General features: G+C 48.3%; 3 protein-coding genes across 9 annotated transcripts in view; 2 read left to right on the plus strand and 1 right to left on the minus strand.

Moving 5' to 3' along the window:
* MED15 (mediator complex subunit 15) overlaps positions 1 to 890 on the minus strand; it is a 53,943-nt gene extending 53,053 nt beyond the window's left edge. For 3 of the 6 annotated variants that reach the window (XM_037131457.2, XM_037131455.2, XM_037131453.2), the window contains exon 1: positions 727 to 889. In XM_037131457.2, the coding sequence (XP_036987352.2) occupies positions 727 to 794 (68 nt within the window). In that variant the 5' untranslated portion in view covers positions 795 to 889. Of the gene's footprint in view, positions 1 to 726 lie in introns of all 6 variants that reach the window. The other 3 variants (XM_037131454.2, XM_037131452.2, XM_037131456.2) reach the window with 2 other exon arrangements.
* An 8,450-nt stretch (positions 891 to 9,340) lies between these two features.
* The window catches only part of KLHL22 (kelch like family member 22), a 28,072-nt gene continuing 9,975 nt past the window's right edge, over positions 9,341 to 27,437 (plus strand). Inside the window, exons 1-4 of one of the 2 annotated variants that reach the window (XM_053664778.1) lie at positions 9,341 to 9,394; positions 14,118 to 14,383; positions 18,553 to 18,718; positions 22,051 to 22,769. In XM_053664778.1, the coding sequence (XP_053520753.1) occupies positions 14,157 to 14,383; positions 18,553 to 18,718; positions 22,051 to 22,769 (1,112 nt within the window). In that variant the 5' untranslated portion in view covers positions 9,341 to 9,394; positions 14,118 to 14,156. Of the gene's footprint in view, positions 9,395 to 9,424; positions 9,463 to 14,117; positions 14,384 to 18,552; positions 18,719 to 22,050; positions 22,770 to 27,437 lie in introns of those variants that run through there. The other variant, XM_053664779.1, reaches the window with a different exon arrangement.
* Positions 15,456 to 15,875, plus strand: LOC119038907 (60S ribosomal protein L34-like). Its single transcript, XM_037131475.2, has one exon. The coding sequence runs from the start codon at positions 15,485 to 15,487 to the stop codon at positions 15,836 to 15,838; it is 354 nt and encodes a 117-aa protein (XP_036987370.1). The 5' UTR covers positions 15,456 to 15,484; the 3' UTR covers positions 15,839 to 15,875.

The raw sequence follows: 27,437 nt of genomic DNA on the forward strand, positions 1-27,437 counted from the left end.
GGGTGCACCGGCAGCCCCTGCACTGAGGGGTTCAACAACTGAGACTGCGAAGATGAGACACTAACCCTAGCTCTTCACTCCCTCCTCCCAATCGACGTTGGTTTCCTGACAGCTTCTTCCTGTTGCCCTTTGGGAAAATCCACCCTGGGGGGCAAGGGGGAGGGGCGGAGCCGGCAAGGGGTGGGGGACCCCACTGGCGACACCGGTAGATCCTCAGTCCCCACCGCCCACGGCCCAAGTAGCTAGCCTCGCAACCTCATCTTACATCCACCCCCTCCAATCATTCTCTTACCCTGATACGCTTTTCTAGAAGACAAATCACAAAGCACCCTGACCTGCTAAAGCCACTATGAGCTGCCTTATTCCTTTTTCTTATGCAGTGTGATTCAAAGCAGGGGAAAGTCTGCACCCAAAGCGCACACAAGACGAGTAAGAAAGCTCAAGACGATGACTCATAAGCCAAGGCTGGATGGTTTTCATAGTTCGGCCCCAGGAACGCTAACAAGCAGTCTCTGTCGGCTGAGAACGGAGAGGACCGCAGGAGGCGGGCGGCGCCGTGGGACACACGCGGGTCCCCGACGCTTTCGGCCTCCGGGCGCCTTTGAGCCCCCGCGGGTCCCGGCGCCCTAAGTCTCCCGCGGGTCCCACCGGGGCCTCGCCAGCCGGGATGGGGGCGCTGAGGGGAAAGGTCCCGTGATCCCGCCCTCCGCTCCGGCCCCTACTCACATTTGACTGACCAACTTCTGCCGGAAGGCGGCGCTCCGCCAGTCTGCCTCCTGCCCCGAAACGTCCATGCCGGTCCCCCAGCTCCCACCTCCCGAGTCCCACTCCGCCGCCACCACCGACACAACCGAAGCGCCAGGCCCAAACCCGGAAGCCGTCCACGGCACCTTGGCCACGCCGGAAGAGGAGTGGGAATTGTGGGAAATGGAGTTGCGCGTGCGGGCCTGTGGGAAATGGAGTTTCGGTCACGCGGGGATGTCCTCGGCATCCCCAGGGTTCCTCGAGCCATGCGCACTTCTCCCAGCGCGACTGTCACGCGAGGCGGGGACACCAAGTACTGCGAGCTGATGACAGCGGACTGCGTAATGCTACTGCTGGTCTCAGCAGGTGCGGGAGATCCGTACCCGTCGAGGGTGCCGCTCGAAGCTGCCAAGTATCTATAGCTGATGCAGTGGAGAGCTGGTTTATCAACTATTTATCAGCACCTACTGTGTGCCAGGTACTATGCCCACTATGATTTGGGCCCTGCCTTCCTGCGACTGCCTTCCAGCGCCGCATGAGAGTGACCAAATAGATATTCATCGTTGCTTCTTACCTCCATTAGACTCTTGAAATCTCATATCCCACCAATGGCCGTATTTTGTAGAGGTTGGGGATGTAAGGAACCAAATCCACATTTATTAATTTTTAGACATGGGCTTACCTGTTTGGCCCAATAGCCATGTCCAGCCATGGAGAACACAGCCCAGACCCTGGCTGGTGCCTGGATGCATTCAGACTTGCTGGGAGAAGGCATGCCAGATGGAAGCTGGGTGGAGGGGGATGGAGGAGCCTTTTAGAAGGATGAGAGTTCTGCCAGATTAAACCTATGGGGCCCTTGTCTGTGCCCCTGGGGAAAGAGGACAGGCAACAAAAGTCCAGAGCCTAGATGGTTCACAAATGCTAAGAGGACAGTCACCAATATGAGCCTCAAAAAGTGTGAACTGACACCTACTGATGTCAAGTAAGTGGCAGGTCCAGGATGGGCTGTGTACACATGCTGCCCCTGTACCCCAGGCAGGAGCCTGAGGTGGGGAATGCAGCCTGGGAGAGCTGGGAGAGGAGGAAGTGACGAACTTCCACAAAGGGGCCCCCCTTGCCTACAAGGTTTCAGGTCTTGGGTTGCTGTTAGGAGAGTTATTCACATCTTCAAACTTTTTTGCTCTCATTCTCCCGAAGATAATTTTTTTTTTTTAATCTGTGCATCTTTGCGATCAGCTTGTCCTGGTCTGCCCAGGACTCTCCCAGTTTTAGCTCTGAAAGTCCTGCATCCCTGCAACCTCCTCAGTCCCAGACCAACCTGAATGGTTCATCACCTTATCTGTATCCCTCAAGCACATTTGTAAAAATTGAAATATAATTCACCCTTTTAAAGAGTGAATTATATTTCAATTTTTAGAAGAACCCAAAGATTAAAAGAGACTTTAGAGTCATCTCAACTGTCTGCAATGTGAGGTCCTTGTTTAGATTTTGATTCAAATAAACTTCAGAAGCAACAAGGAAAGACATATAAAGGATAATTGTGAAATGTCATTACTTGACTATTTGATGATATTAAGAAATTATTGTTGCCCTAACTAGTCTGGCTCAATGGGTTGGGCACCATCCCGGAAACCTTAAGATCACCAGTTAGATTCCCAGTAAGGGACGTGCCTGGGTTGCAGGCCAGGTCACTGGTTGGGGACGTGCAAGAGGCAACAAACTAGTCGATGTTTCTTTCTCACATCAATATTTCTCTCCCTCTCTTTGTCCTTCCCTTCCCCTCTCTCTAAAAATAAATAAATAAAATCTTTAAAAAAGAGAAACGAGTATTGATTTTGCGTGGGTGAAAATGGAATTGTGTGGGAGGCAGGATGTTTATACAAGGTGGGGCAAAAGTAGGTTTATAGTTTTGAGTACATGAAACACAGAGTTCATTCTTACATTATTATTAATTAATTATTATATTATTTTCCATGCGAACAACTGTAAACCTACTTTTGCTCCACCCTGCATTTCTAAGGCTTTGGCAGTGGGCCCTTCAGTTTCAAGAGCCTGATTATAATTGGGCACAGCTCCCGACAGAATACTTCAGGAGCGCTGGACACCTCTAGCTGAGGGGTGGGAAGCAGCCCTGAAGAAGGAACAGGCCTTGAAATAAATAGATTCTCAGGAATTCCTGAAAGAAACAGTACAATTATTTGCAACTTTATCCTCCCAAATTCAATCCTGTTGGAACATAAGAAATGTTCATAAGAAATCATCTTGGTGGAAACAGTGAGTTGAAGGTTGTGGATGGCTTCAGTCCTCAAAGCTTTGATTGTTTCTTGCATAAACATTATACTGTGTATCTTTTAACAATTTGTCCTTGTCACTTAATAAGAGCTATTGCTACATCACAGCCCCTAGATCACCCAACACAGGTCATTCCGCCATACCAATGCACCATAGTTCATGGACAATCACTTTTTCACAGTTGAAAATATGCTGCAATTAATATCCTCTGCTGTACTGTCTTTTTTTAAAGATTTTATTTATTTGTTTGTTTGTTTGTTTATTTATTTTAGAGAGAGGAAGGGAAGGAGAAAGAGAGGGAAACATTGATGTGTGAGAGATACATCAGTCAGTTGCCTCTCACACACCCCCAACTGGGAACCTGGCCTAAAAAATGCAGGCATGTGCCCTGACTGGGAATCAAACTGGTGACCTTTCTGTTCGCAGGGCAGCACTCAATCCACTGAGCTCACGAGTCAGGGCCTTTTCTTTCTTTCTTTTTTTGTCTTCACTTTTTTTTTTTAATTGATTTTAAAGAGAGAGGATGAGAGAAAGAGAGAGAGAATCGCCAGTTCACTGTTCCACTCATTCATGCATTCATCAGTTGATTCTTGCATGTGCCTGAGGAGGAACCAAACCCAAAACTGTAGCATATTGAGATGATGCTCTAACCAGCTGAGCTACCAGCTAGGGCTGCTGTGCTGTCTTGATTCCATCTGGAGGTTGTTGTTTTGCAGAGAGCCACCTGGCATTTTATTTCGGTGGTACTAGCTATTGCCATTTGTTGTAGGTATTAAATTGTCTAATGCTGTTGCATAAGAAATTACAGTAGTCCCCCTTATCAGTGGCTACATGAGACTAAACCTAGGACAGTTCTGAAACCTGTATATACTATTGTAACAGGGCAAAATGCTTGGCTTCTCAATCACGTTCAAGCCTGCTTTGTTCCTGTGGCCTCCAGGCTAATAGCTTCTGCTTTGTCTTGCATACAGACATGCTAATCATTAGAGGAATTCTGCTTGAGGCTTGAATCTTACAAAAACAGCCCCTTATCAGAAGGTGCCTCTCCAGAGATAAGGAAAGAATGTACAAAAATAATGATTGTTTATCAAACAATCCTTTTATTAAAAAGCAATCTTTTTTAAAAAAAGGTTATTATTTATTTGTAGAGAGAGGGGAAGGGAGGGAGAAAGGAAGAGAAACATCGACCATGTGGTTGCCTCTCATGTGGCCCCCACTGGGGACCTGGCCCACAACACAGGCATGTGCCCTGAGTGGGAATCAAACCGGTGACCCTTTGGTTCACAGCCTGCACTCAATCCACTGAGCTACACCAGCCAGGGGTATAAAGCAATACTTTTATTAAAAAAATAAGAGTTGCAGGGAAGCACTGGGGGGTGGGGGGGTGGGATGGGAGTAGAAAACATAAAACTGTACTTGACCAATAATTTAAAAATTTTTTAAAGTAACAAACAAACAAAAAAAGAGTTGCAGGAATCTCTTCAGCAGACTCACACCAGCTAAAGTCAACAGACTAAACTCAGTCTTCCTCTTCATTAGACCTCTGCGGGCACCCAGGTGTCTGCAAGGTCCTAAATCACCTCCTGCCCCTTCCCTCTGCATTATAGAAGCCTGAACTCTGTACTATCTTAGGTCGCACTGGAGTCACTACTAGGTTTTCCATCTCCTGAGTTTACCCGCTCAATCATTAAATATTTCCTTACTTCAAATTCTGATGTTTTGAGTTTCGGCCTTTTGAAGCATCAGGTGCATAGATTTGGGTCTGGTAACTCTATGTGGGTTTTTTTGTTTGTTTTAATTAAAGTGTAGTTGGTTACTATGTTTTTTTCCCTATATGTACATACATACCTATAATAAAGTGTAATTTATAAATAAGGCACAGTGAGAGATTAACACAATAATAATAAAAGAGAACAACTGCAACAATATATTGTAATAGAAGTTCTATGAATGGCTTTGAGGTCGTCACCGAATAAGGGATGTCTGAACACAGGCACCGCGATACCACCGGTTGGTGTGATATCCAGGACGGCTCACTGAGAGACTAATGGGCAGGTAGCATGCACAGTGTGGGATGTCGGACGAACGGATGCTTCGCCTCCTCAGTGGGATGATGTCAGAAGGTGCAAGATTTCATCCTGCTACTCAAAATGGTGCACAATTTAAAACCTATGAATTATTTCTAGAGTTTTCCACGTATTGTTTGGACTACATTTGACCATAGGTAACTGAAACCACAGAAAACAAAATACCACAGCCAAGCAGTTGAAAACAATAATAAACATATATCATCTTTCATAGTTTCTGTGAGTCAAGAATTTAGGAGAGGTCTAGCCAGGTTCTGCCTCAGAGTCTCTTGAGGTTCCTCTGCAGGCCTGACTGAGGCTGGAGGAGGCTTCCCAGACATCTCGTTCCTTGCTGACAAGTTGGTGCTGGTTTTGAGAGGCCTCTGTTCCATGGAGTCCTCTGCTCAGGGCTGCTTCAGTGTCTTCCTGACTTGGTGGATCACTTCCTGCACTCCTAGCAACACAGAAGCCCCAAGGACTTTAATGACCTGGCCTTGAGGATCACATGCTTTCACTTCTGCCTCATTCTACTCCTTAGAAGCCAGTCACTAAGTCCAGCCCACATTCAAGGGAAGACAGGGTTTGGCTTTTTGAAGGGCAGTGAGTCAAAGAATGTGCAGATGTATTTTCTTTTAAAGAATTTATTTTTTAGAAGAGGGGGAGGGAGAAGGAAAGAAAGCGAGAGAAACACTGATTGAATCACTTGCCTCTCACTCCCCAACCAGGGACCAAGCCATGTGTCCTGACCAGGAATTGAACCAGTGACCTTTTGCTTTGCCGGACCACACTGAACCAGCGGAGCCATGCCAGTCACGACACAGACATATTTTTAAATCATTATATGCTCCAAGTTGGAGCTCCAAGTATGCTCCGAATTAGTTCTAATTTATTTTTAAAATATTTTATTTATTTATTATTAGAGAGAGTAGAAGGGAGTGAGAAAGATAGGGAGAGACACATCAATGTGTGGTTGCCTCCCACACACCCCCACTGGGGACCTGGCCCACAGCCCAGGCATGTGCACTGAATGGGAATCGAGCCAGCAAACCCTTGTTTTGCAGGCCAGCACTCAATCCACTGAACCACACCAGACAGGGCTGGCTGTTCTAATTTATATACCCATCAGCAATGTATACACATTCCCACCCTCACCGACCATTTAATATTCTATTTTATATTTTGCCATGCTGATGTTGACAAAGACTCTCTCCTTACCCAAACTTCAGTCAGTATCCTCTGAACTCGTTTCTTTTATTTATTGATTTGAGAGAAAGAGAGAGAGAGAGAACATTGATTTGTTGTTCCACTTATTGATGCATTCATTGGTTGATTTTTGTATGTGCCCTGACTGGGGACAGAACCTGCAACCTTGGTGTATTCAGACAATGCTCTAACCAACTGAATTGAGCCCTCCTCTTGAGGAGGCCTCAACCATGGCCCCTGTCCTGTCTCTGCCTTGCCTAGGCCAGCCTTAGCAAAGAATTCTGCTAAGTTGGTTTAGGGACAATCTCCCTACCCTTGATGTCTTATCTTAGTAATTTTACATTACTAAGATATCACATGCATTTCCTGATTGTTACTGACATTGAACTAAACTTCCTTTGTTTTCATCTACTGGGACTTCCTTCTTTGGAGTTTCCAGTAAACAGCCTTTACCATCTATACCAGTCCTTTAGCCAATCTCTCTGCTTTTTATTTCTCTGTTCCAATTCCCTTCACCTCTTTTTACTTGGTAACTTACTGAGTGCCAGCCCTGTTCTAGAGGTTGGGAAGACAGCCATGAAGCAGCAGATGAAGTGTGTACCCTTTGGGAATGGGAACACATCCCTGGGAGGATGCCAGATTATCTTGCAAACTGCAGCTTCTGAGGCCTCAGGCTATCTTGCTGCTACTCCCCTCCTCGGGAACATTCCAGTAGGGGAACTAGGGTGTATTTCGAGATAGTCCCTCTAGTTCAGAGAAGACTGGAGAATGTCCCCTCCCCTCAGTCTTGGCCAGGACAGAACCCCACCTTCTTTTGGCCTCCTCCCCCTCACTTATCCTTGCTCTCTCCACCCACTAGCTCCTCCCTCCTACCCTGAAGGTGCTCTCTCTGTCTCTTCCCTCCAACTGCGGTCCCATTTTCAACTCGGAGGCCAGGCCTATCCCTGCAGACTTCCTGTCCTTACCTCCTTTCACACAAGTCACAGTAGGCTGGCTTCTCCTACTTCAAGGAAAGGGCTCCTGTGAACACATCCAAAGCCCTCCTGTTACAGATCTGACTTTGCCTCATCTATCCTCTGAGGCTACCCTCACACCTGGCCCCACTAGACCTTTGAGATTGTGCCTCCTGTTCCGCTGTGGTTTCCTGCTGAGTGCCCCCTGGAAAATCAGTGTGCCTCTTGCTCTGCCCTCAACCCACTCTACTTTCCCCTATACTTGTTCTCACTTGGTGTGTCACCTCCAGCTAAAGTGCATGATATCACCATGACTTCACCTCTGACCTGACATCCCCAGAAAGGCCCTAAGTTGGACACCTGCAGACTCCTTACCCTCCCTAGGGCAAAGGTGGGCCTTGTCTTCCCCTAACTCTCTTCCTGCTCCAGCCTCCTTGACTGGGGTAGTCCTACTGTCACCCTCCATCACCTGGGCTCACCGCTCCTCACCCATCACTCGTGTACTGGGGAACCTGCCTCCTTTCCAGATCTCCAGTCAACCCTCTGTCCTCACTCCCTACCAACCAGAGGCAACAAGTTCCCTGCTGTCCCCTGCTCCACTTCCTCCCACTCTCTAGGCTCTGCAACCTGCACTGGCACCTGCCTGCCCTCAGCAACACATGCACCTCCAGAAGGCAGGGTCTGGTCCTCAACTTTCCCTTCAGACTCAGAAACTCCTGGCAGCCTCTTGACCACTCACTTCCTTGGATCGCACCTCCACCGCCTTGCTGACAGTCCCATTCCTGAAATGCTTTTCCCACTTCCCAAAAGTCCTCATCTAGTCCATTTGCTAGCCTTCCTTTCCCCACAAACACTCAGGACGCCTTCACTAAAGATTCACTTACAAATGAATGTTTCACTAAATAAAATAAACCCTTAAATCTTCTGCAGTCAACGAAGTGAAGCAGAAATCAAGTCTGGAGTGTGTGAGGCAGTCTTTTCCAGGCTCCCCACCACCCATGTCCCTTCACACAGCACAAGAGGCTACTGGTCGGTGTTTCTAATGGAGGAAGATTGTCCCTCCTCCCCCCCCAAAAAAGTCCTCATCTGTTACACAGCTGAAGTGTGTGGGGGAGTGTCACCTTTTCCAGAGAGCCTTCGCTGAAGCCCACTCCCACTGGGACCCTCTATTCTCAGAGGCTGACCCTCCATCCTGCCCCTTGTCTGGACTCGAGGGCAGCTCTCGGGACTCGGCCAAAAGAGTGCTTCTCTTTCATTTACTGTCTTTCTCTTCTACATCGACTTAATAGCACACCCTGGCCTTATCTATATCACAGGTCTCTCCAGGCTCTAACCTCTGGACACGCCCATTACAGATGAGCCTTGGAGGAAGGGATCCTCTCGGAGAGGAGGCGGAGAAAAACGAATGCCTAGAGGCTGCCGGGACAAAGACTTTGAGCGGCGAATTGGATTTACACCAGATCTCAGTAAACAGGAAAACACCTGTTCACACCGTCTTTGTTTATGGCCTCTCAACGTCCAGCAGGGGGCAGGAGATCAACAGTCAAAGTTAATTTACCCGACTCAGAGAAGGAGGGAGCGAATAAGTGAGGAAGGGGAGTAGGAAGGGAATAAAGGACGGAATAAGAGAGAATGAATAAACTAGAGAAGGGAATGAGGAAGAAATAAAGAGAATAAATAAGGGAGGGAATGAATAAGGAGGTAATAAGTGGGAAAAGAGAGAGAAAAAAAGGGAGACAGGGAACGAAGGAGTGAGGGAGCAACCGGGGAAGGACGGAGGAAATAGGTTTACAGGGTTCGACCCTCACGTAAAGGCATTCCCTCTCATTCATTCCTTCAGCCCCGCCGTGTGCCTTGCGCTGTGCCAGGTGAGGAGACGCACGGTCACCCAGCGGCGGGACTCTCTTCCGCTGAGCTGCGCCCGGAGCCGCCCTAGAGAAAGGGGGGCTGCAGGTCGCGCCCCTCCCCTCGGTCTCAGGCCACACCCAGGACCCACCACCCGGAGACCCCAGCCTTGATCCTCCCCAGGCCCGCGCCTGCGCATCGCGACCACGTGAGGCAGTCGAAGCCCCGCCCCGCGGCCGCGCGCTCGCCCCCGCCTCCCGCGAGTGCGGCCTCGGCTTACAGCCGCTCCAGGTGAGCTGCGAGGCGCGGGCGGAGCGGGAAGGGAGAGGGAAAGCGCGGGCTGAGGGGGCTGGTGCAAGGTGAGGACGCGGGGCCCCTGCGAGCAGTGCGGGGGTCTGGGCGATGCGGGGGCGGGCGCGGACGGGAGGCGTGGGGGCGGCGGCCTGAGAAAAGCCCCGGGCCTGACGTGGCCGGAGCGCAGCGCGCTGGACCCCCGGGTGCGGCGGGGGCTGGGGCGAGCGCTTGCTGAGGTCCGGGTCCTCCTCTCTGCAGCAGGGCTCTCGGGCCTTCTTGGCCCCTCGTGGGCCCTGTGGCCCCCGGTGGGTCCGGGCGCGGCCTTTACGGCGGCGACCCTCGGCGCTGCGCGGGCGCGTCCTGCAACAGGCAGGCGGGGTCGGTCTGGACTACCGCCACCTGGTGTGACCTTGGATCTCGGCCTGCGAGCCTCAGTTTCCTCAGCCGCGCGCCCGGGCCGAGCGTAGAGATTCCTGGGGGGCTGTAGCCCAGGGAGCCCAGCCTCCCCAGCTCGCGCTGTTTTTAGCGAGAAGCCGGAGATCGCGCTGTCAGGGCGATCTCCGGTTCTCAAACGGCGGCGGCCAGTTCTGACTATTTCCAGTCCTGGGCGGACTGGAGCCTCGGGGCCACCACCTTCTTGGGCTCCTCCCCGGGGCCTCTCTCGCGCCGGGTCAGGGCCGCAGGTTTGGCGCGTCTGGATGCTCCAACTCTGCTTTCTGGGATGAGCCACATTCCAGAGCGCCGTGGAGTCAGCACCCGGAGGAAGGCTTCCTCGTCTGGAAATTAGGACCTGCTCTCCCCTCTCCCCTCTCCTCTTCCTGAGCTGCCTCTTTCCCTTTGTTGCAGACCTGGCTTCATGCTGTGAAGGGATGAGGTTATTTGAGGGCAGGAGCTGTTTGGGGGCCCTACAGAGGAGTAGGTGCCTATTCAATAGTAGATAGTTTGAGTTGAAAAAATTTCAAAAATGCTTTTGACTCAGTTATGAGTTCATAAAAACTTGTTTTATGTCCTTCAGCTTGTACCTACTTGGGACATAAAGCTTTCTGCTCCCCTCTGCAGCTCCGAACAGCACAGTGGAGGTCCTTGCTCCTGATGACTAGAATGTTGTGGGGCAGGAGGAACTTCTATAATCTAGGGAAGAAAGGCTTCCTGATCTAGGAACTCCTGTAAAATGAATAAGAGAAGCAGAGGTGCCACTGAGTGAGATCTTAAGAACTTTATTTCAGAAAAACAGGTATGGAGAAGGGATCACAAAGGATGAACTGCATTTGACTTAAGTTTTTTATGATTTTGTGAAAATTATCAAAATATAGTTACACTGTGGGATGCTGTTTTTCAACTTTGAAGTCAGCAAAGATTAAAAAGGAACACTATTGGCCCTGGCTGGTGTGGCTTAGTTGTTGGAGTATAGTCCCAAGGTTGCAGGTTCAGTTCCTGGTCAGGGCACGTAACCTAGGCTGTGGGTTCATCCCCAGTCTAGGTGAGTATGATCCCTGTATGACAGGCAACCTACCCCTGCTTCTCTCATCAGTGTTCCTCTCTAAAAGCAATGGAAAAAAATGTCTGAGTGAGGATTAAAAAGAAAAGAAAAGAAACACCACTGGTGAGAAATTGGAATCAGATTCTCATACTTTTGCTGGTGTGAAATAAATTGGTTCCTTTTCTGTGGAGGGCATTTTGGCAATATTCATTAAAATGACATATACTAAAATTAAAATGATTCAGCAGTTCTGTATCTAGGAAATTTTCCTCAGGTAACTATTGCATATATGGCACATCTCAGTGATTTTCAATGCAAATTGTCTACAATAGTAAACAGAAAACCCAGATGTGCCGTAAAATATGGTTATCCATACAATGGACTGTGGGAGGTATATGAAGTTATATACAAAAGCTAATTAAAAGGCGGGGTGTGGAGTGACAGATTCTGTGACTCCATAGGTACCATCTGGAAGGGCATTGGGGAAAGAATTGTAGTTTCCTCTGGGAGAGGATCTGGTAGAGCCTAACGTGGGAAGAAAATTTAAATTTCAAAATATACTGTACCATTTTGTGCCTTTCGAATTTGAATCACATGAATATTACATATTCAAAAACAGGTTTCAGAATTCAGTGATTAAATATTTCACAATAACAGATAAAGTGCAGATAATAACATACCGCCTCTCCCTATCATATCCTATTGTTTTCTTTTTTTTTTTTTTTAAGAAAAACATTTTCTTTTTCTTTCCTGGAGATAATCATGACCCTGAATTCTCATTAAGTGTCTATACTGTTTTATGTCATAACATCTATCTATAAGAAGTATTGGACAGTAGTGCTGTATGTGTTTTCAAACTTTTTTTTTTGAAAGATTTTATTTATTTTGTTTTAGAGGGGATGGGAGGGAGTAAGAGGAAGAGAACCATCAATGTGTGATTGCCCCTCATGTGCCCCCTACTGGTGACCTGGCCCACGACCCAGGCATGTGCCCTGACTGGGAATTGAACCCGTGACCCTTTGGTTCACAGGCCAGTGCTCAGTTCACTGAGCCACACCAACCAGGGCTGTTTTCAAACTTTTGGTAAAGGAAATTGTACTACACATATTCTGCAATGTACTGTTCTTTTTTTGGTGCAGCTTTTGACATTTCTCCACGTTGACTGTAGTTTGTGTTCTCCTGCTAATTTTCATCGTTGTCTAGTGTTCTGTGGAATCACTGCTAGTGACAGGGAACAGGGGCAGGAGTGTTTTGAGCCATATCACGTGGAGCCCCAAGTAGGTGGTAGGGAGCCAGCATTTGAGAAATCAGGTGGCATGCTTATGGGACATTTTGAGGAGCTGGGGAGGATATGGCAGTTGGTAGGAAACCAGTTGGGTGTCATTGCTGTGGTGGCTGTGGAGGAACAAAGGGACGGCCATCTGGGATGGAGGCATGGCATTAAAGGGTCTGACAGGATGCAAGGGCTGTCCTTGTGTCTTAGACGGGAAAAGAGATCATTGAGCCCATGAGGTTTCTGACATGGAAATGATGGCTGTACCAGTAACAAAACCAGACCAGTTGGGAGGGCTGCTGGCTGGATTAGAAACTGAATTGGAGGTGTGATTGGGAATGCAGGGCAGACTCTTGGGAGAGAGGGGTGGGCTTGTGCAGGGTGTGTTGGCTGAAGGGAAGAGGTCAGAAAAGAGGAAAGGAGTTGCTATTAGGGCAGAATTTCCAGGCAAGAAAGGTGGGTCAGCAAGGGTGGGGAGGAAGGTGGAGTGGGTGGTCAGAGGCCTACTGAGAGGCCAGCACAGAGAATTGAGCATGTTGTATGTATGGGAAGCAAGTTCTGGGAGAAGAGGAGGAAGCAATGGGGGAGCCCCAGCAGTTAACAAGGGCCTCTTCTTTTTGGCAAATTTTGTATCATTTTCTCTTGTAGAGATGCAGTAGGGAATTGGAGAAGAAACGTTTAGCAGAGGGGATAGTGGAGTAGCTGGAGATGAGGAAGGCAGAGATGTTCAAGGCCCTGTGACAGGTGACCCCTCTCTGCTGCTGGCTAGCTGGCTGCGCTGTGGTCTGGAGAGTGCAAAGCTTGGCTACACCATGTGGTGCAAGACAGGCGGCTCCCTGATCTGGAGCAGCCAGCTGTGCATGGTCACTTCTGGTTGGTTTGGAGTGTGTGGCCAAAGTGTTTGAAGTAGGTTTGTTTTACTGATTAGTTTCTGAACCTCCTAGTCAAATCCGTTTTTTTAAATATGTTGATTCAAACATTACATGGTAACCTTGAATTTAAAAGATGATGCTGATGATCTTGAATCTCAGAATCTTGGTAAAGAAGACAGGTCCCGGACCCTTCCCTGGGACTCCTGACCACCATTCAAGCCTGTTGCAATTTTAAAAAATAACCACTACCTTTATTGAGCACTTACTACATGCAGGGCACTTTGCTAAGGCCTTGTACCTATGTGTTGTATTCAGGATATAATTCACCTACACATAACATCTCAGTGAGGTAGATGCTGTGATTATCCCCATCTTGTGGAGGAGCAAATAGGCTCAAAGAGAAGTCACTTATTTGAAGCCGTACACTTAGTAAGAAGATTGGGAGAGAGATTGATGTTACAATAACTACCTTTATGTTCCTGGCATTACAAGAGAAAACAGAGCAGTCGGTCACATGAGCCATTTTTGGCAAAGATCCCACCTCCTTCAAGGTGATACGAGCCACTTTAATGGTCCTAGGACAAATATAGGGAGGGTGCCTCACTAGAGAACCAAGTGCCTGTTGTAATTGTTATACATTCAGTTTTGCCTGGAGAAACTCAGTTTTGTTCTTTCTCAGTGGGAGAGAGGAAGAGCTCTTGAGAACCTGGTCTGTGCAGATGCTTTATGTTCCTCTTTTACTATTTCCCTTTTTTCATTTGAGGACCCTGAGGCTCAGGTTGATCATTTGGTGAGTCCATGGGGTGGCAGGAGCTTCAGTTTAGATTGGTATGTCTCCAGAACCCTTCCACTTTACAGCAGTGCTGAAGGAGATAAGTGGGACAAAGACTCTTGGCAATGAAGGGACATAGGTCATCAGAAAGAAGGTCTCAAAGTCTGGACAGGTGGTGGGAGGAGAGAGAGAATTAAGAACACAGAAAGCACAGATAAGCTGGATGGAGGAAAAGGAGCTCAGTGAGCAATCCCCAGGTGCCAATGGGAGCAGAGCTGGCTCATTCCTCCCTGGCTCATTCCTTATCCCCTCTGTCTTGCCAGCTGACGGCCAAGGTGGTGAGGTCTGGTACAGCGGTCAGAATGGCAGAGGAGCAGGAGTTCACCCAGCTGTGCAAATTGCCCGCGCAGCCCTCTCCCCCACACTGTGTCAACAACACCTACCGAAGTACACAGCATTCCCAGGCCCTGCTCCGGGGGCTACTGGCTCTTCGGGACAGCGGCATCCTCTTCGATGTCGTCCTGGTGGTGGAGGGGAGACACATTGAAGCCCATCGCATCCTGCTGGCTGCATCCTGTGATTACTTCAGGTGAGTTTCAGACACCTGTTCTCATAAGGAAAATAATAGGTTATCCTGGCTCCAATGGACAGATGGGTTGCTATTGACATGACTGGGCCGGAGGAACCAGCCAGAAGCTGCCAGGTACCCCCCGCACCCTAAGCTGCTCCCACTGCTTGTTTGGCGACTTGGTCAGTAGCAAGAGAGAAGAAGGGGGCTTCAGGTTTGTTTTTCTTTTAGCTGTTCATCTCCAGGCCATGTTCTCTATTCTTTTAAAGATGATATACTTGGCTTTACTTGTAATATTATACTTTATAAAATGAATTTTCTGCTATAAGTATAATATCTTGGTATAAAACAGATTTTCTTTCAACTTTACTCTGGCTTCACAACATTTCATTTTGAAAAATACCAAATTTGTGAGAAAGGTGAAAGAATAGTATTGTAAACACCTAAATGCCAATTGTTAACATTTTAGCATATTTGCCCTCTCTCTACACACACATACATTTTTATTTTTTAAGATTTTATTTATTTATCTTTAGAGGGGAAGGGAAGGAGAGAGGGAGAGAAACATCAATGTATGGTTGCCTTTCATGCATCCCCTGCGGGGAACTGGCCTGCAGGGAACCAGCCTGCAACCCAGGCATGTGCCCTGACTGGGAATTGAACCTCGATCGTGTGGTTCGCAGGCCCATGCTCAATCCACTGAGCTATACCAGCCAGGCATACATTTTTTAAAAGATATTTTGAAGCTCTGGCTGGCATAGCTCAGTAGATTGAGTGCGGGTTGCAAACCAAAGGGTCGCCAGTTCGATTCCCAGTCAGGGCACATGCCTGGGTTGCAAGCCAGGTCCCCAGTGGGGGCCCCATGAGAGGCAACCACACATTGATGTTTCTCTCTCTCTCTTTCTCCCTCCCTTCCCCTCTCTAAAAATAAATAAAATATAAATTAAAAAAAAGACATTTTGACATTTCATTTCTTAGTCTTTTAGTGCCACATCTCTCCCCGCCCCCCTTCCTCATTATGTTCTTGCAGTGCTGGCTGGAAGCTCACATACATAAGCCCTGGTCACTGCTCAAGATATATGGTCCCCCTTCTTCCGGGAACGTTGTCATCAGGTTTTCACAATGGTCCAGCGTTTGACATACCGTCGGAGGCTGTCCTACAATACAGCCTCCAACAAAACGAGGCTGTCCCGAACCCCTGGCAATAGAATTGTTTACCTTTATACCAAAAAGGTTGGGAAAGCACCAAAATCTGCATGTGGCGTGTGCCCAGGCAGACTTCGTGGAGTTCGTGCTGTGAGACCTAAAGTTCTCATGAGGTTGTCCAAAACAAAAAAACATGTCAGCAGAGCCTATGGTGGATCCATGTGTGCTAAATGTGTCCATGACAGGATCAAGCGTGCTTTCCTTATTGAGGAGCAGAAAATTGTTGTGAAAGTATTGAAGGCACAAGCACAGAGTCAGAAAGCTAAATAAAAAAATGAAGCTTTTTGAGTAATAAAAATAATTAAAAGGCTAAAAAAAAAAAAAAAGATATATGGTCCCTGTGGGTGCGGAAGCCGAGGCCAGATGATTTGAATTGTATACGTATGGTCCACACAGCTATGTGATGTGTAGAGTCACCGCCCTCTGTGCCCTTGCCTGGCCGTGTACCTCCTGGCTCACACCTGTCATCCCTTGGGTTTCAGCCTTTGACCCTCTGGAGTTTATCGTCTCCTTGAGAGTACGTTGGAGTATGGGAAAGCGCCCTGGGTGGCCGCACGTGGAGTAAAATGGGAATAAACGTGACGTGTATGCCAGGTCTGTGGGGTGGTGCCGTGCAAAACCTCCGAAGACAGTCAGAGGCTGGCTGGCTGTTAGCGACAGGCCTGCTCTGTGCATTACAGAGATGCTGGCTCTGTCTGTGTCCACCTAGATACTTAGCATGTTTCCGGTAAAAATACCGAGAGGGTTTACTAGGGGGAATTGCACAAACTGATTCTAAAGTTCAAGTTGAAGACAAGCAGTGACCAGTAAATTGTGGAAAACTAAGGTAATGAAAGGGGGCTGGCCCTGCCTATATGAACACATATTATAAAATCAAAAAGTTTGCCCTGACTGGTGTGGCTCATTGGTTTGAGTACCAGCCTGCAAACCAAAGGGTCACAGGTTTCATTCCCCTCAGGGCACGTGCCTGGGTTGAGGGCCACGTCCCCAGTAAGGGATGTGTGAGAGGCAACCACACATTGATGTTTCTCTTCCTCTTTTTTCCCTCCCTTCTCCTCTCTCTGAAAAATAAATAAATAAAACCTTTTTTTTTTTTTTTAGTGAAAAATTTTCAAGTAGAAAAAAGAAATTCAACTCATCCAAAAATGATTGCTACAAATGAATGAGACATAGTCTAATAGAAAATGGGCAAAGAATCTGGACTATTCAGAAAAGAATATAGAAATGGCTCTGAAACATTTGATGAGATTATCTATCCCATTGGTTATAAGGTTTCTCCTTTACAAAGTTGATAGCGTGTGGGCAGTACCATCCAAGTGTACATGTATATAAAGCCTTTGTCCCAGCAATTGCTTTTGTGAGAATTTATCCTTGCAGTCACATAAGCAAAATGTTGTGGGGATAGGACCATCCACTGGGTGAAAAAATGGGGAACTAGAAGTAATCCAAGTGCGCCCCAGCAAGAGTGGGTTTAATCAATTATGATAACCTTTACAGGGGCAGCACTATTATACCGATAAGGATCCATGTCCAAGGTGTGTTAAGTCAGAATAGTGCAGATATGTGGACTGCCTCTGGTGATAGTGCCGCCCTGGGGAGGGGAACTGAGGGCCTGGCTCAGAGGAGGGAAGAGACTTTTACCCTTTCGTATATTTTAAGTCTCCTGCTACATATGTGTATTAACCTAGTGGAAAAATAAACAAGCTGTAAAAAATAGCTACTCTATTATCTCTGTGTTACTGACTGCCGTATTTTAGCCCTGATTCCTACCATGACCACCAGCTTCTTCCTTCCGAACAACTAGCTCTCTACTAGGATGCCTTGGGGGGTATAGCACACTGATGGCGCCACAGTGGGACTCCCACTACCCTCTCTGACCCTGTTTCTCTCAAGTCCCTACCTGCCCAGCTGGCTGCACCATGGCCCCAGTCAAGAGCCTGATTCTTTCTCTGCTCTGCTAGATTCCATCTGTCAGCATGTTCTCTCCAATCCCTTTCAGAGTAGTTTCAACTATAGCTCTCCAGCCACGTGGCTCTTGGCAGGCTTGGAGGAACCTTCTCGCCTCTTCTTAGCCCTTCCACTCTGACCAGTAGCACCCAAATTTGAAGAGTCAGTCAGCTCACATCACCTTCCAGTATAAAATTCCCCCATAGCATCTCAATTGTGCTTGGATTTCAGTCCAGACTCTACCCTACCCTGCGGGTAGCAAGACCTGGCCCTGTGTCGTACATTCAGCTCACTTCCTCTTTGCCCTGGCTGCTTGTGTGCCAAACTTGTTCTCGCCTGGGTGTTCATCTCTACATGGAACATTCTCCCCTGCCTGGTGAGGTGCCTCTCGGTCTCATCTCAGTTCCTCAGTGTGAACCTCCCTGCCCCCCATTGCTCTCCACCCACTGTGCTTCCCCAGCCATGCTCTCCTCCATCCATTGCCCTGTCAAACTCTTTGCATCATTTTGAAATACCTTGTTTCTTTATTGTTTGTCTTCTTCCCTAGCTTTAAACTCTGTGTGTATAGGAATCTTGCACATTACTTGGTACTACTTCTGTTCTTGAATGGTACCCGGCATTTGGTAGGTGCCCAGTAAATGTATACTGGCTGGAATGGCTTACTGTTTCCCATCCATCCATTCATTCATTCATTCATTCTTTCATAACATGCTTTGGGCTGCTGCTGTGATCCAGGAAGCATACTAGGATGCAGCAGAAAGCAAGCCAGACGTGATCTCTGCCTCCAGGAGGCTCACGTGTTACTCCCTGGGGCACATGAAACAGGAGACAAGCATTTTCTAGGATGGCTACCCAGACTTGGTCAGGAGTTTGTGGGTGCCTTTTGTGGGATGACTCGGTGCTCAGATTGAGCCAGCGTCCTGTCACACACTAATGCTCAGTCAGCCAGCTCCATGCTCCAGATGCTTGTGCCCTTTGTAGCCTGGGCTGGTGTCCCAATTAGTATAACTCCACTGTCTTGTGTCTTCACTTTGCAGAGGTATGTTTGCTGGGGGATTGAAGGAAATGGAGCAGGAAGAGGTCCTAATCCACGGCGTATCCTATAATGCCATGTGCCAAATTCTGCACTTCATATACACTTCCGAGCTGGAGCTCAGCCTGAGCAATGTCCAGGAGACGCTGGTTGCCGCCTGCCAGCTTCAGGTGAGGCTTACTTCATTGGATCGAAGCACACCCATTCCTAGGTGTGGTTTCCCTCAGTGCCTGCTGGGCAGTGGCATGAGGGTGGGTCAGTCAGCGAGGATAGGAGAGACTATGGAGTGGGGTGGAGACTCCCAGGGCGTGCTTGGCTTGGCCAGCTCTGGACACTGAAGCAGAGCTGCTCTGAAGGTTTTCAGATTCAGCTTCCTCCTCTACCTTTGCCCTCTGCTTTTCTGCTGGTTCCTTTTCCTCTTTCTGGGTCTCCCTGCTACTAAACGGTCCTGCATGTAAACAAGTGGCCGAAGTCAAGCCCGTGGCATCTTGTGGGTGCTGGCATTGGGTGTAGTTGAACTTTCCCCAGTGTGGCCACTTAGGCCCTTTCTGCCTGTCTTCTCCCTTAGTCTCATTGATCTCTGAAACTGCTTTTCCCTTTGTTATTGAACTTTAAATAGTTATTTTCCTACAGAACTCAAAAAGTTTCCCAAGGCTTTGATAAGAGCAGCTTAAGTTTTAAAAGACTGAATTGACTCTTGACAATGTTGGCGAAGTTACACAGGCTGAGCCTGCACATGCTTTGCTCTTAAGGGCTGTCCATCAGACAGATACACTGAATTCATGATCCTGACTTTTTTTCACATTAAAGCACATTTGGGGCAGTCAGGGAAAAGTCAAGTCACAGATCAACCAATCTGTTCAGGGCATCTGGACGCCCACTGTGTGCTTCCTGTGCCATTACCTCCAGGGTGGTACGAGGTAGGTGCTCAACTCCTGCTTGGTGGTTGGTTTAAGTAACTCTTGTCTGGCTGTGCATGATAGGTAGGTGGACATGAGCCAGGGTAGCCTTTATGACAGAAGAATTTCCCTGCCTTCTTTTATTCAGAGATTCTTCTGTCCCCACATCCTTGTTATTTTTGCTTTGGAAACTCATCAGGTTCTTGCAACACCTGAGTCCCATATTCAGCTCTCCACCCAGGGACTCACTGCCAGCATTGTCTCCTCCCTGCTGTACGCTCCTCTCCCCACTTCCCTGTACTGTGTCCCATGACCATTCTGCCAAGCCTCCATGTCTCTTTGAGCCCTTTCATCTCCATTCCCTGTGTCCAAGTTTACACGGGTCATCCTAATAAACATTACTGTTCTATTTCCATGTCCTCATCTTTGCCCTCCATTTACACCTTCCAGCTGGCCCCTGCCTTCTCTTCTCTGCACACCCATCACATGTACACCAGTACCAAACCACCTTTCAAAAGACCACTTTCCCTTTTCCACCCATCAGCTCAGAGAGCTCAGAGACCTGCTCTCTCCCCAGGTCACATACGGCAGAGGTTTGGCCAGTGCTCCTCAGCACCTTCCAGGTCATTCTGGGGAACAGCATAGCAGAGGGAGCCCCCACTTCACATTGAGCAGCCCAGTCCTGTTTGTTTTATTTTTAATATGTTAGGCTTTTATGCAGTGATGGTTTTTAAAGCAGGTTTTACTTGGCACGACAGTTCCAAGTCAATAGGCTCATCAGATCATGTTTGTTCATGTAGCCACTAGCTCTTGGTGGCTTCCCCTACGCCTATATGCTATGCCCTGTGCTAGATTCTTGATGGTGTCTGCAGGAACCTGATGAATCTCAGCAAGACCTCTTCCACTGAGTCATCCCCAGCAGACCAGTTCTGTTCGCTGAGCCTCTCGTGGGGTGGGCTTGAGGTGATTCCTTTGTGAGATTCCACCTGGCGGAGGGTCCAGTGCTCTGACAAGGACGGGAAGAAGGCAACACGGTCCTTGTGTGAGAGGCTTTGGTTCTTCGGGAGCTGCTTCCCCAGGCCCACTGAGGGCAGTTTGCTTTCACCTTCTACCCAGAACCTGGTCCTAGGTGTCCTGCCCACAACAAATGAGAAGTGGTATTTTAGCCCTGGCTGGTGTGGCTCAGTGGCTCGAGTGCTGGCCTTCAAACCAAAGGGTCGCCAGTTTGATTCCCAGTCAGGGTATGTGACTGGGTTGAGGGCCAGATCCCCAGTAGGGGGTGCGGAGAGACAACTACACGTTGATGTTTCTCTCCCTCTCTTTCTCTCTCCCTTCCCCTCTAAAAATAAATAAATAAAATCTTTTTAAAAAAAATCTAAAAAGCATTATTTTAGGAAGAAGAAGCAAGGCAGAAGTGTGCAGGCCAAGGGAGAAAACAGATGGTCAAGGGAAGACTTTCGGGACCTAGCAAAGCACTCTGGGGATACTTCATGTGAGGAAATATGTGCCTGGCACTTCATGGGTTTCCATTCAGCCCCTTAACATACCCACCTGGCAAGTACTAAATGTCTTGGATCAGACAAAATGCAATTATTTTAAATGTTTATTTTTAAGCTTCACATGCTGGCAGAATTATTCTGTGGGCACTTGTCAATTTGTCGATTATGCTGACTTAGTGAGGTATTCCTGTTTTTAGAGAAATCCCCAAATCCTGTTTTTCTAAAGAATTTAGCAGTACCTTGGCAGCTTCCCCTAGAGCCCTACCCTCTGTCTTGTATATCCTGCTGTTCTTTGGTGGTGTAATCACAGGGTTCCCTTTAGCCCTGTGGCCCAATTCTCAGCTCCCACCTAAGTGTCCTCTCTCTTGCCCTCCCTCCAACCCCCTGGGTCTTCTGCACAGTTGGGGAAGGAAAGGCGTGGGCCACTTCGGAGCCCCCTTGATATTGAGTTGAGTAGGCCTCTGCCCCAGCTGGATAGCTTTCAGCTTTTTGAGAACTCTGAGGCGGGTCCCAGGTTGGGTGCTGGGTGAGTGTCTAGGAATGCCCTGCTGGTGGTTGTTAGGAATGTAGGGGTAGCTTGGGTCTTTCTCTTGGGGCAAGGGATGAGTTCTCTGAGCCTGAAGCTCTAGAGAGCTGGGAGTCAGGGTGGGGGTCTCGGGTGCATTCCAAACCAGGGACAGCTGACATGGTGGCCATTGTGCAGCTTCCAGCTTCTCTGGAGATCTAGTACTTTTGATCTAAAAGGCAATTGTTCTGTATTAGGGGTTCGCTCTGTGCCAGGGAGTTCCTGTGCATGACGTCATTTGTCATTATTCCTCTCCACTTTATCTTTGTTTTATAGATGAGGAAACTTAGTCTCAGCTTAGGAGCATTCCACAGATCACTTATGAGTGAGGATTTAAAACCCAGTCCTCCTGCAGTGAGCCCCACTTGTCTTTGGTGTTGGGGAAAGAGGCTGCACCAGCCTCTGTTGTAAGGAAGTTTGGGGATGGTTGAGGGGGCTCTGCCTCAGAGGACAGCCTCGTAAGCCATGTAACTGCCACGGCTGCCTTCTGTGCCCAGACACCATTTCCCAGGCATGAGTGGGTCTTGTTTTCTTCACAGATCCCAGAAATCATCCATTTCTGCTGTGATTTCCTCATGTCCTGGGTAGATGAGGAGAACATCCTTGATGTCTACCGGCTGGCAGAGCTATTTGACTTGAGCCGCCTGACCAAGCAGCTGGACACCTACATCCTCAAAAACTTTGTGGCCTTCTCGAGGACTGATAAGTACCGCCAGCTTCCCCTGGAGAAGGTCTACTCCCTCCTCAGTAGCAACCGCCTGGAGGTCTCCTGTGAGACTGAGGTGTACGAGGGCGCCCTTCTCTACCATTACACCCCGGAGCAGGTGCAGGCAGACCAGATCTCACTGCATGAGCCCCCCAAGCTTCTTGAGACTGTGCGGTTTCCCCTAATGGAAGTCGAGGTCCTCCAGCGGCTTCACGACAAGCTGGACCCCAGCCCACTGAGAGACATAGTAGCTAATGCTCTCATGTACCACCGGAACGAGAGCCTGCAGCCCAGCCTGCAGGGCCCACACACGGAGCTTCGGTCGGACTTCCAGTGCGTTGTGGGCTTCGGGGGCATTCACTCTACACCATCCACTGTCCTCAGTGACCAGGCCAAATACCTAAACCCCCTGCTGGGAGAGTGGAAGCACTTCACTGCCTCTCTGGCCCCCCGCATGTCCAACCAGGGCATCGCGGTGCTCAACAACTTTGTGTACCTGATCGGGGGAGACAACAACGTCCAGGGATTCCGTGCTGAATCCCGATGCTGGAGGTAAGAAAGGGTCCCTGGCAGTACCTCTGTCTGCGGGTTATGCTGTAGTGAAGGAGTCGTGGGCTTAGGGCTGTTTAGGGAGTAGGTTCTGTGTGGGCACATCACCATGGACGAAGGCAATCAGCCATTTATGTTAATCTTGGCTTGTTGGCATAACCCTGTTTGTGGAACTAATTCCAGGTGAATTTTGGATAATGTAGATGGCATTGGCATAAAAGGGGACCTGGAATGTTTTCTTTCTCTCTTGTCCCAGTCTCAAAAGTACACTCACCCTGGATCACAGCCTGCTCTCTTGTCAGTGAGGGGCTGGGTTGTGACTCTGCACTTGGCTGAGCACAGAGGAGGGGAGCCCGTGGCACAAAGGATAGTTGGGCCTCAGACGGAGGGGACCTAGGAGCAGGGAGCACTGGACAGGCAGCTGCTACTTCCCTCTTGCCCATTCTGGAACTTTGACACGTCTCATCCCAGCTTCCCTTTGCCTATCTGCTTTGCTCTTCTGACCACAAGCCAGTGGTGGAGTATGGCTTCTGTTGCTGCTGCTCTCCCAAGTGTGTCCTCCCCCAGGGGAACAGGAAAGGCTGACAGGCATTGCTGAGCCTTATATCAACTCTCCGACCCTCCACGCCATCATGTTTCCAGAGCCCCCTCCACTGTAGTTTGGTTTGATTTCTTGGGGTTTGGTGCCTGCGGGAAGTTTTTGCCCTGCACAAGCTGAAAGATGGCACTGCAGAGAGAGGCAGAGAGAGAGAGATTACTAATTGTTTCTGGCATCTGCGAGCTAGGTGCAGACCAAGTTCATGTCTATGATTTTTATATTCTGGGGTAGGGGTGGGGTCTGGCCTGGCTATGACTCTCAGAAGCATAGTGACAAGGACTGAGGAAGAGTTAACCATTCCTCAGCCAGCTCTTTCCTGGCTCCAGGAAGTGATAATCTTTGTGAACCTGATCAGACCCAAAGCCTGGCAGCATGTGGTCAAACAGGAGCACAGCAGATTCCAAAAGGAGGAAACGTTACCTTCACTCGTATCAGATGCCCTCCTCAGTGGGTGTGACAGCACCCGGATCAAGCCTCCCTCCAGGCAAGCCGCGAAAGTTTCTTTTTTAGGGAACTCACCTTCCCAGTTGGAGAAGCAAGGCCAGATCTCTCTCCCTCCCTGCTGAGCAACCCACAAACCTGTAAAGCAGATGTCTCCAGAGTATTGTGGTCTCTGGCCCTCAGCACATGATAGGGTGGTTGTTTGCCTGCAGGGAGGCTTCAGAGTGACAGGATGCTGCTGGCCCGTAGTCTGTCCTATTACATGCAGTTTCACACGAGGCTGGTCTAGATTTTCCTTTCCATTTAAAAAAAATTGTTTTTAAGTTTATTGATTTTCGAGAGAAAATGTTGGTTTTTACATTCATTGGTTGTTGCTTCTTGTATATGCCCTAACTGGGCATGGAACCCACAACCTTGGCATAGCAGAATGATGCTCTAATTACCTGAGCTACCCGGCCAAGGTTAAATTTCCCTTCTTAAGTAGGTGCTATGAGACCCAAGTCAGACCCTGGAAAATGCTAGTATCAGCCTCTGTGATTGGTAATCACAGCCTCAAATTCCAATCAGGAAGTTGGATCACTGTAGCTGGTAAGGTTGTGAGACTTTCCTGAAGGGAATGGGCATCGCTGAGGGACTCGGGTTCGGAGCATCTGGCGAGGTGGCAGAGAGGGCCCTGGGGTCTGTCATCGCTACAGAGTGCATGTTTCCTCCATCTCCCAGTGGATTCTTAAAGCTGCCAGATGGAAGATGGATCTTAATTTGAGTGATCTAAGAGTTTGGTTCTCTTCCTTCTTCCCTTCCACACTTCACCAGCCTTATAACCCTTAGGCTTTCAGAATATAAGGAAACAAGATTTTGCAGTAAATTAGGCTTTACATTTTAAGGTACTAGGGACTTAGTAGGTTATATCTTAAAGCACTGGTACAAAAACTATATAAAAATTTACTTCGTTTGGAGCAAATTGTATTCACCTCTGAGATACCACTGTTTCTCTTTTATTTCTTTGATTGCCTCTGTGTTGTCCACTCCCTGTTTTTGCGCCTTTTCATAGCCGTACTCTGGGCCACAGAAAACTGACTGCACCTTACCTTGTAAGTAGCTCGTGTAGGTCTCATGTTGCCACATGCCCTGACCCTACTGAGAATAACAACTTGTTTTTTTCCTTAGGCATTCCCATGACTATTAATCTTTTAAAGTACATTTCAAAAAATGTGTTAATTGTAATGGACTTCATTAATAGTTATGGGAATGCTTAAGTCGTGGAAATACTGAAGAAAAAGTCTACTGAATTTAACACGGACCCCAGAACATAATTGTACCGACTCTAGATTTCACTTCTGAGTTTGCAGTTGGATGATCCAAAGTCTACGTTAAAGTGATTAAAACTGATTATATCCTTATATGCAAAATAAGCTTATTTTTATTAGAAAAAGAATTACTTGGGGATTTATTCTGACAAAGTGGAAAATTAATCCAATAAAGAAGAAAATGTGGGATGTAGAACACAGTGGGAAGATAAGAAATAAGCAAAACTGTGGTTACCTTTGAATTATTGATATATGGCGTTTGTCTTTATGTGTATGTGTGTGTGTGTTTCCTTAAACCTGAAACCACAAATCTAAGTGAAGTCTGCCTGGGAAGCTGTGCGTGCAGGAGACCAGAAGGAAGTAAGAGTCTCTGGAGGCTCTTGTCTCAGTCTAGCGGAAGATGCTGACCTGAGCTTGGCCCAAAATAGGGAAGTAGAGGATGTGAGGGCAATCCAGCTGCAACATCTGTCACCCCGTTGGTCACCAGGGTTGATTCGGCTGATCTGGCTGGCTAGACAGATGTCCCCTTCCTCCCTCGCCACTCCATATGCACTCCTCTTGAGGTTGTGCACTCGGTCAAAGAAGAGGAATAAAAAAAAATTGGAAAGAAGAGACATGTACATGAATGAGTGTCGCGCGTAGGAAAGGCAGTAGAAGGCACCATCCCAGCCAGTCGACAGGGCTTCTGAGTGGTGCACCTTGGACTGGCCTGGCTGCCTGTTCCCAACCTTCACCTGCCTGTGTCCCTGGTCATTCATGTCTCTCGAATGCCACCCTCTCAGGAGGCCCTTCTTAATCTCCATAAGAGAGATTTTCTCTCCCCAGCCCCTGCTGCAGATGGATCACTCTCTCTTCTTACCTTATTATTATTTGCGTGTGTGTTACCTGAATTACACTGAGCACTTATTCACTCTGTTCTCTTCAGCTTGTTTCCTATTCAAATGGAAAACAAGGCCCTCGTCTTGAGTTCCCCTCTGGATCCCCAACGCTAAGCACTGTGCCTGATACACGGTGGGTGGGCAGTACATATTTGTAAAGAATCGATTTCACCGCTGGTAATCTTACCCTTTTAATTTATTCAGCAGGCAGTGTATGGCCGCCCTGATCAGGTGCTACGCTGAGGTCTAGGAATACAGACATGAACCTTAGTTCTTTATAAACTCCCCTCAGGTTAACAAGGATCCTTTTTATGCGTGTTGTCCTTTATGATCCTTCATGATAGCTTTTCTAGGCAGATGACATCACTCGTTGGACAGGTATGGAAACTAAGTGAATGCCAAGAGCAAAAGCTGGGATGCACCCAGCTACACAGGCAGAGCTGGGATTCGAGCCTGCATCTGTGTGCGATCCAGGCACCTGTCTCTCCTGTTGGCCCTGACTTTTGAGACAGCTTGGTTCCTGGAATTCCTGGCGAGCAGGGAGGGGCTGGCCAAATGATATGGGTAGGAAGGCATGGCTGCAGAATGAGTCTAACTTGTGCTTTGGGGTAAAGGATGCATCTTATCTCTTCACTGACCAGTATGTGGCACAAGCCAAAGCAAACTTTATTCACTCTCTTCTGAACCACTTGAAGTTTGACTTAACCTCTTTGGAGTTGGTTTTCCTTTGGAGAAATAAAAACTTATGTGAAAGAGGCTATACCTGTGCATTGGCCATTGAGCAAGGAAGCACCAGGAGCAGGAGCTGAAATGCAGGTGCCTGGGTGGATATGTGCCCAGGGAAAAGTGCTGGATGCTGGTCAGGAGAAGAGTGGGTTTTGGGCCTCAGGCTCACGGTGCCCTGGCCACTTGAGGCTCTGTGATTATCTGTATTCACAGCATCCCTGCTTGGGTGCCCCACATGGGGCCTGTAGAAAGGGTAGAGGCAGTAGGAGGCCCCCTGGAAAGTGGGACAAGCCTGGGACAGGCAATGAGTGTTGGAAGGGTGGATGTGGACTTGGGCTTTGAGGGGCCTGAGCTTCAGTGATAGGATTTTGGAGTGTGAGCAGGAGCTTTGCTGGTGAGGGTAGGGTCAGTGGACAGGTGAGTAGCCAGGTGGTGATGGAGAGAGACAGTTGTAGGTCCAAAGTTCAGGAGAAAGCAAGGGTTATAGTTAGTTGTTCTGGAGTGGCTGAGATCACCTGGGTTGAGAATTTGGAGCCCTTTAAAGGCAGAAGAATGGGTGGGATGGGCTCTGTGCAGAGTGCAGGATGAAGCTGCTGCTTGGAAACTAGGGTTTTGTTTTTGTTTTTTGTTTTTTGTTTTCACAAAGGTTGGTGGTAACAGGTAACCTATAGGTTGGTGGTAACCTATATGGTACTGGGGCTCAGCAGTAGCTCGGAAGAGG

This window comes from Artibeus jamaicensis, unplaced genomic scaffold (assembly GCF_021234435.1).
Source record: "Artibeus jamaicensis isolate MK-2021 breed Jamaican fruit bat unplaced genomic scaffold, CSHL_Jam_final contig_1128, whole genome shotgun sequence".
In the NCBI taxonomy this organism is placed as follows: domain Eukaryota; kingdom Metazoa; phylum Chordata; class Mammalia; order Chiroptera; family Phyllostomidae; genus Artibeus; species Artibeus jamaicensis.

What these genes read in the sequence shown, in the direction of transcription:
- LOC119038907 (XM_037131475.2), top strand. Translation starts at nt 15,485, where the DNA reads ATGGTCCAGCGTTTGACATACCGTCGGAGGCTGTCCTACAATACAGCC.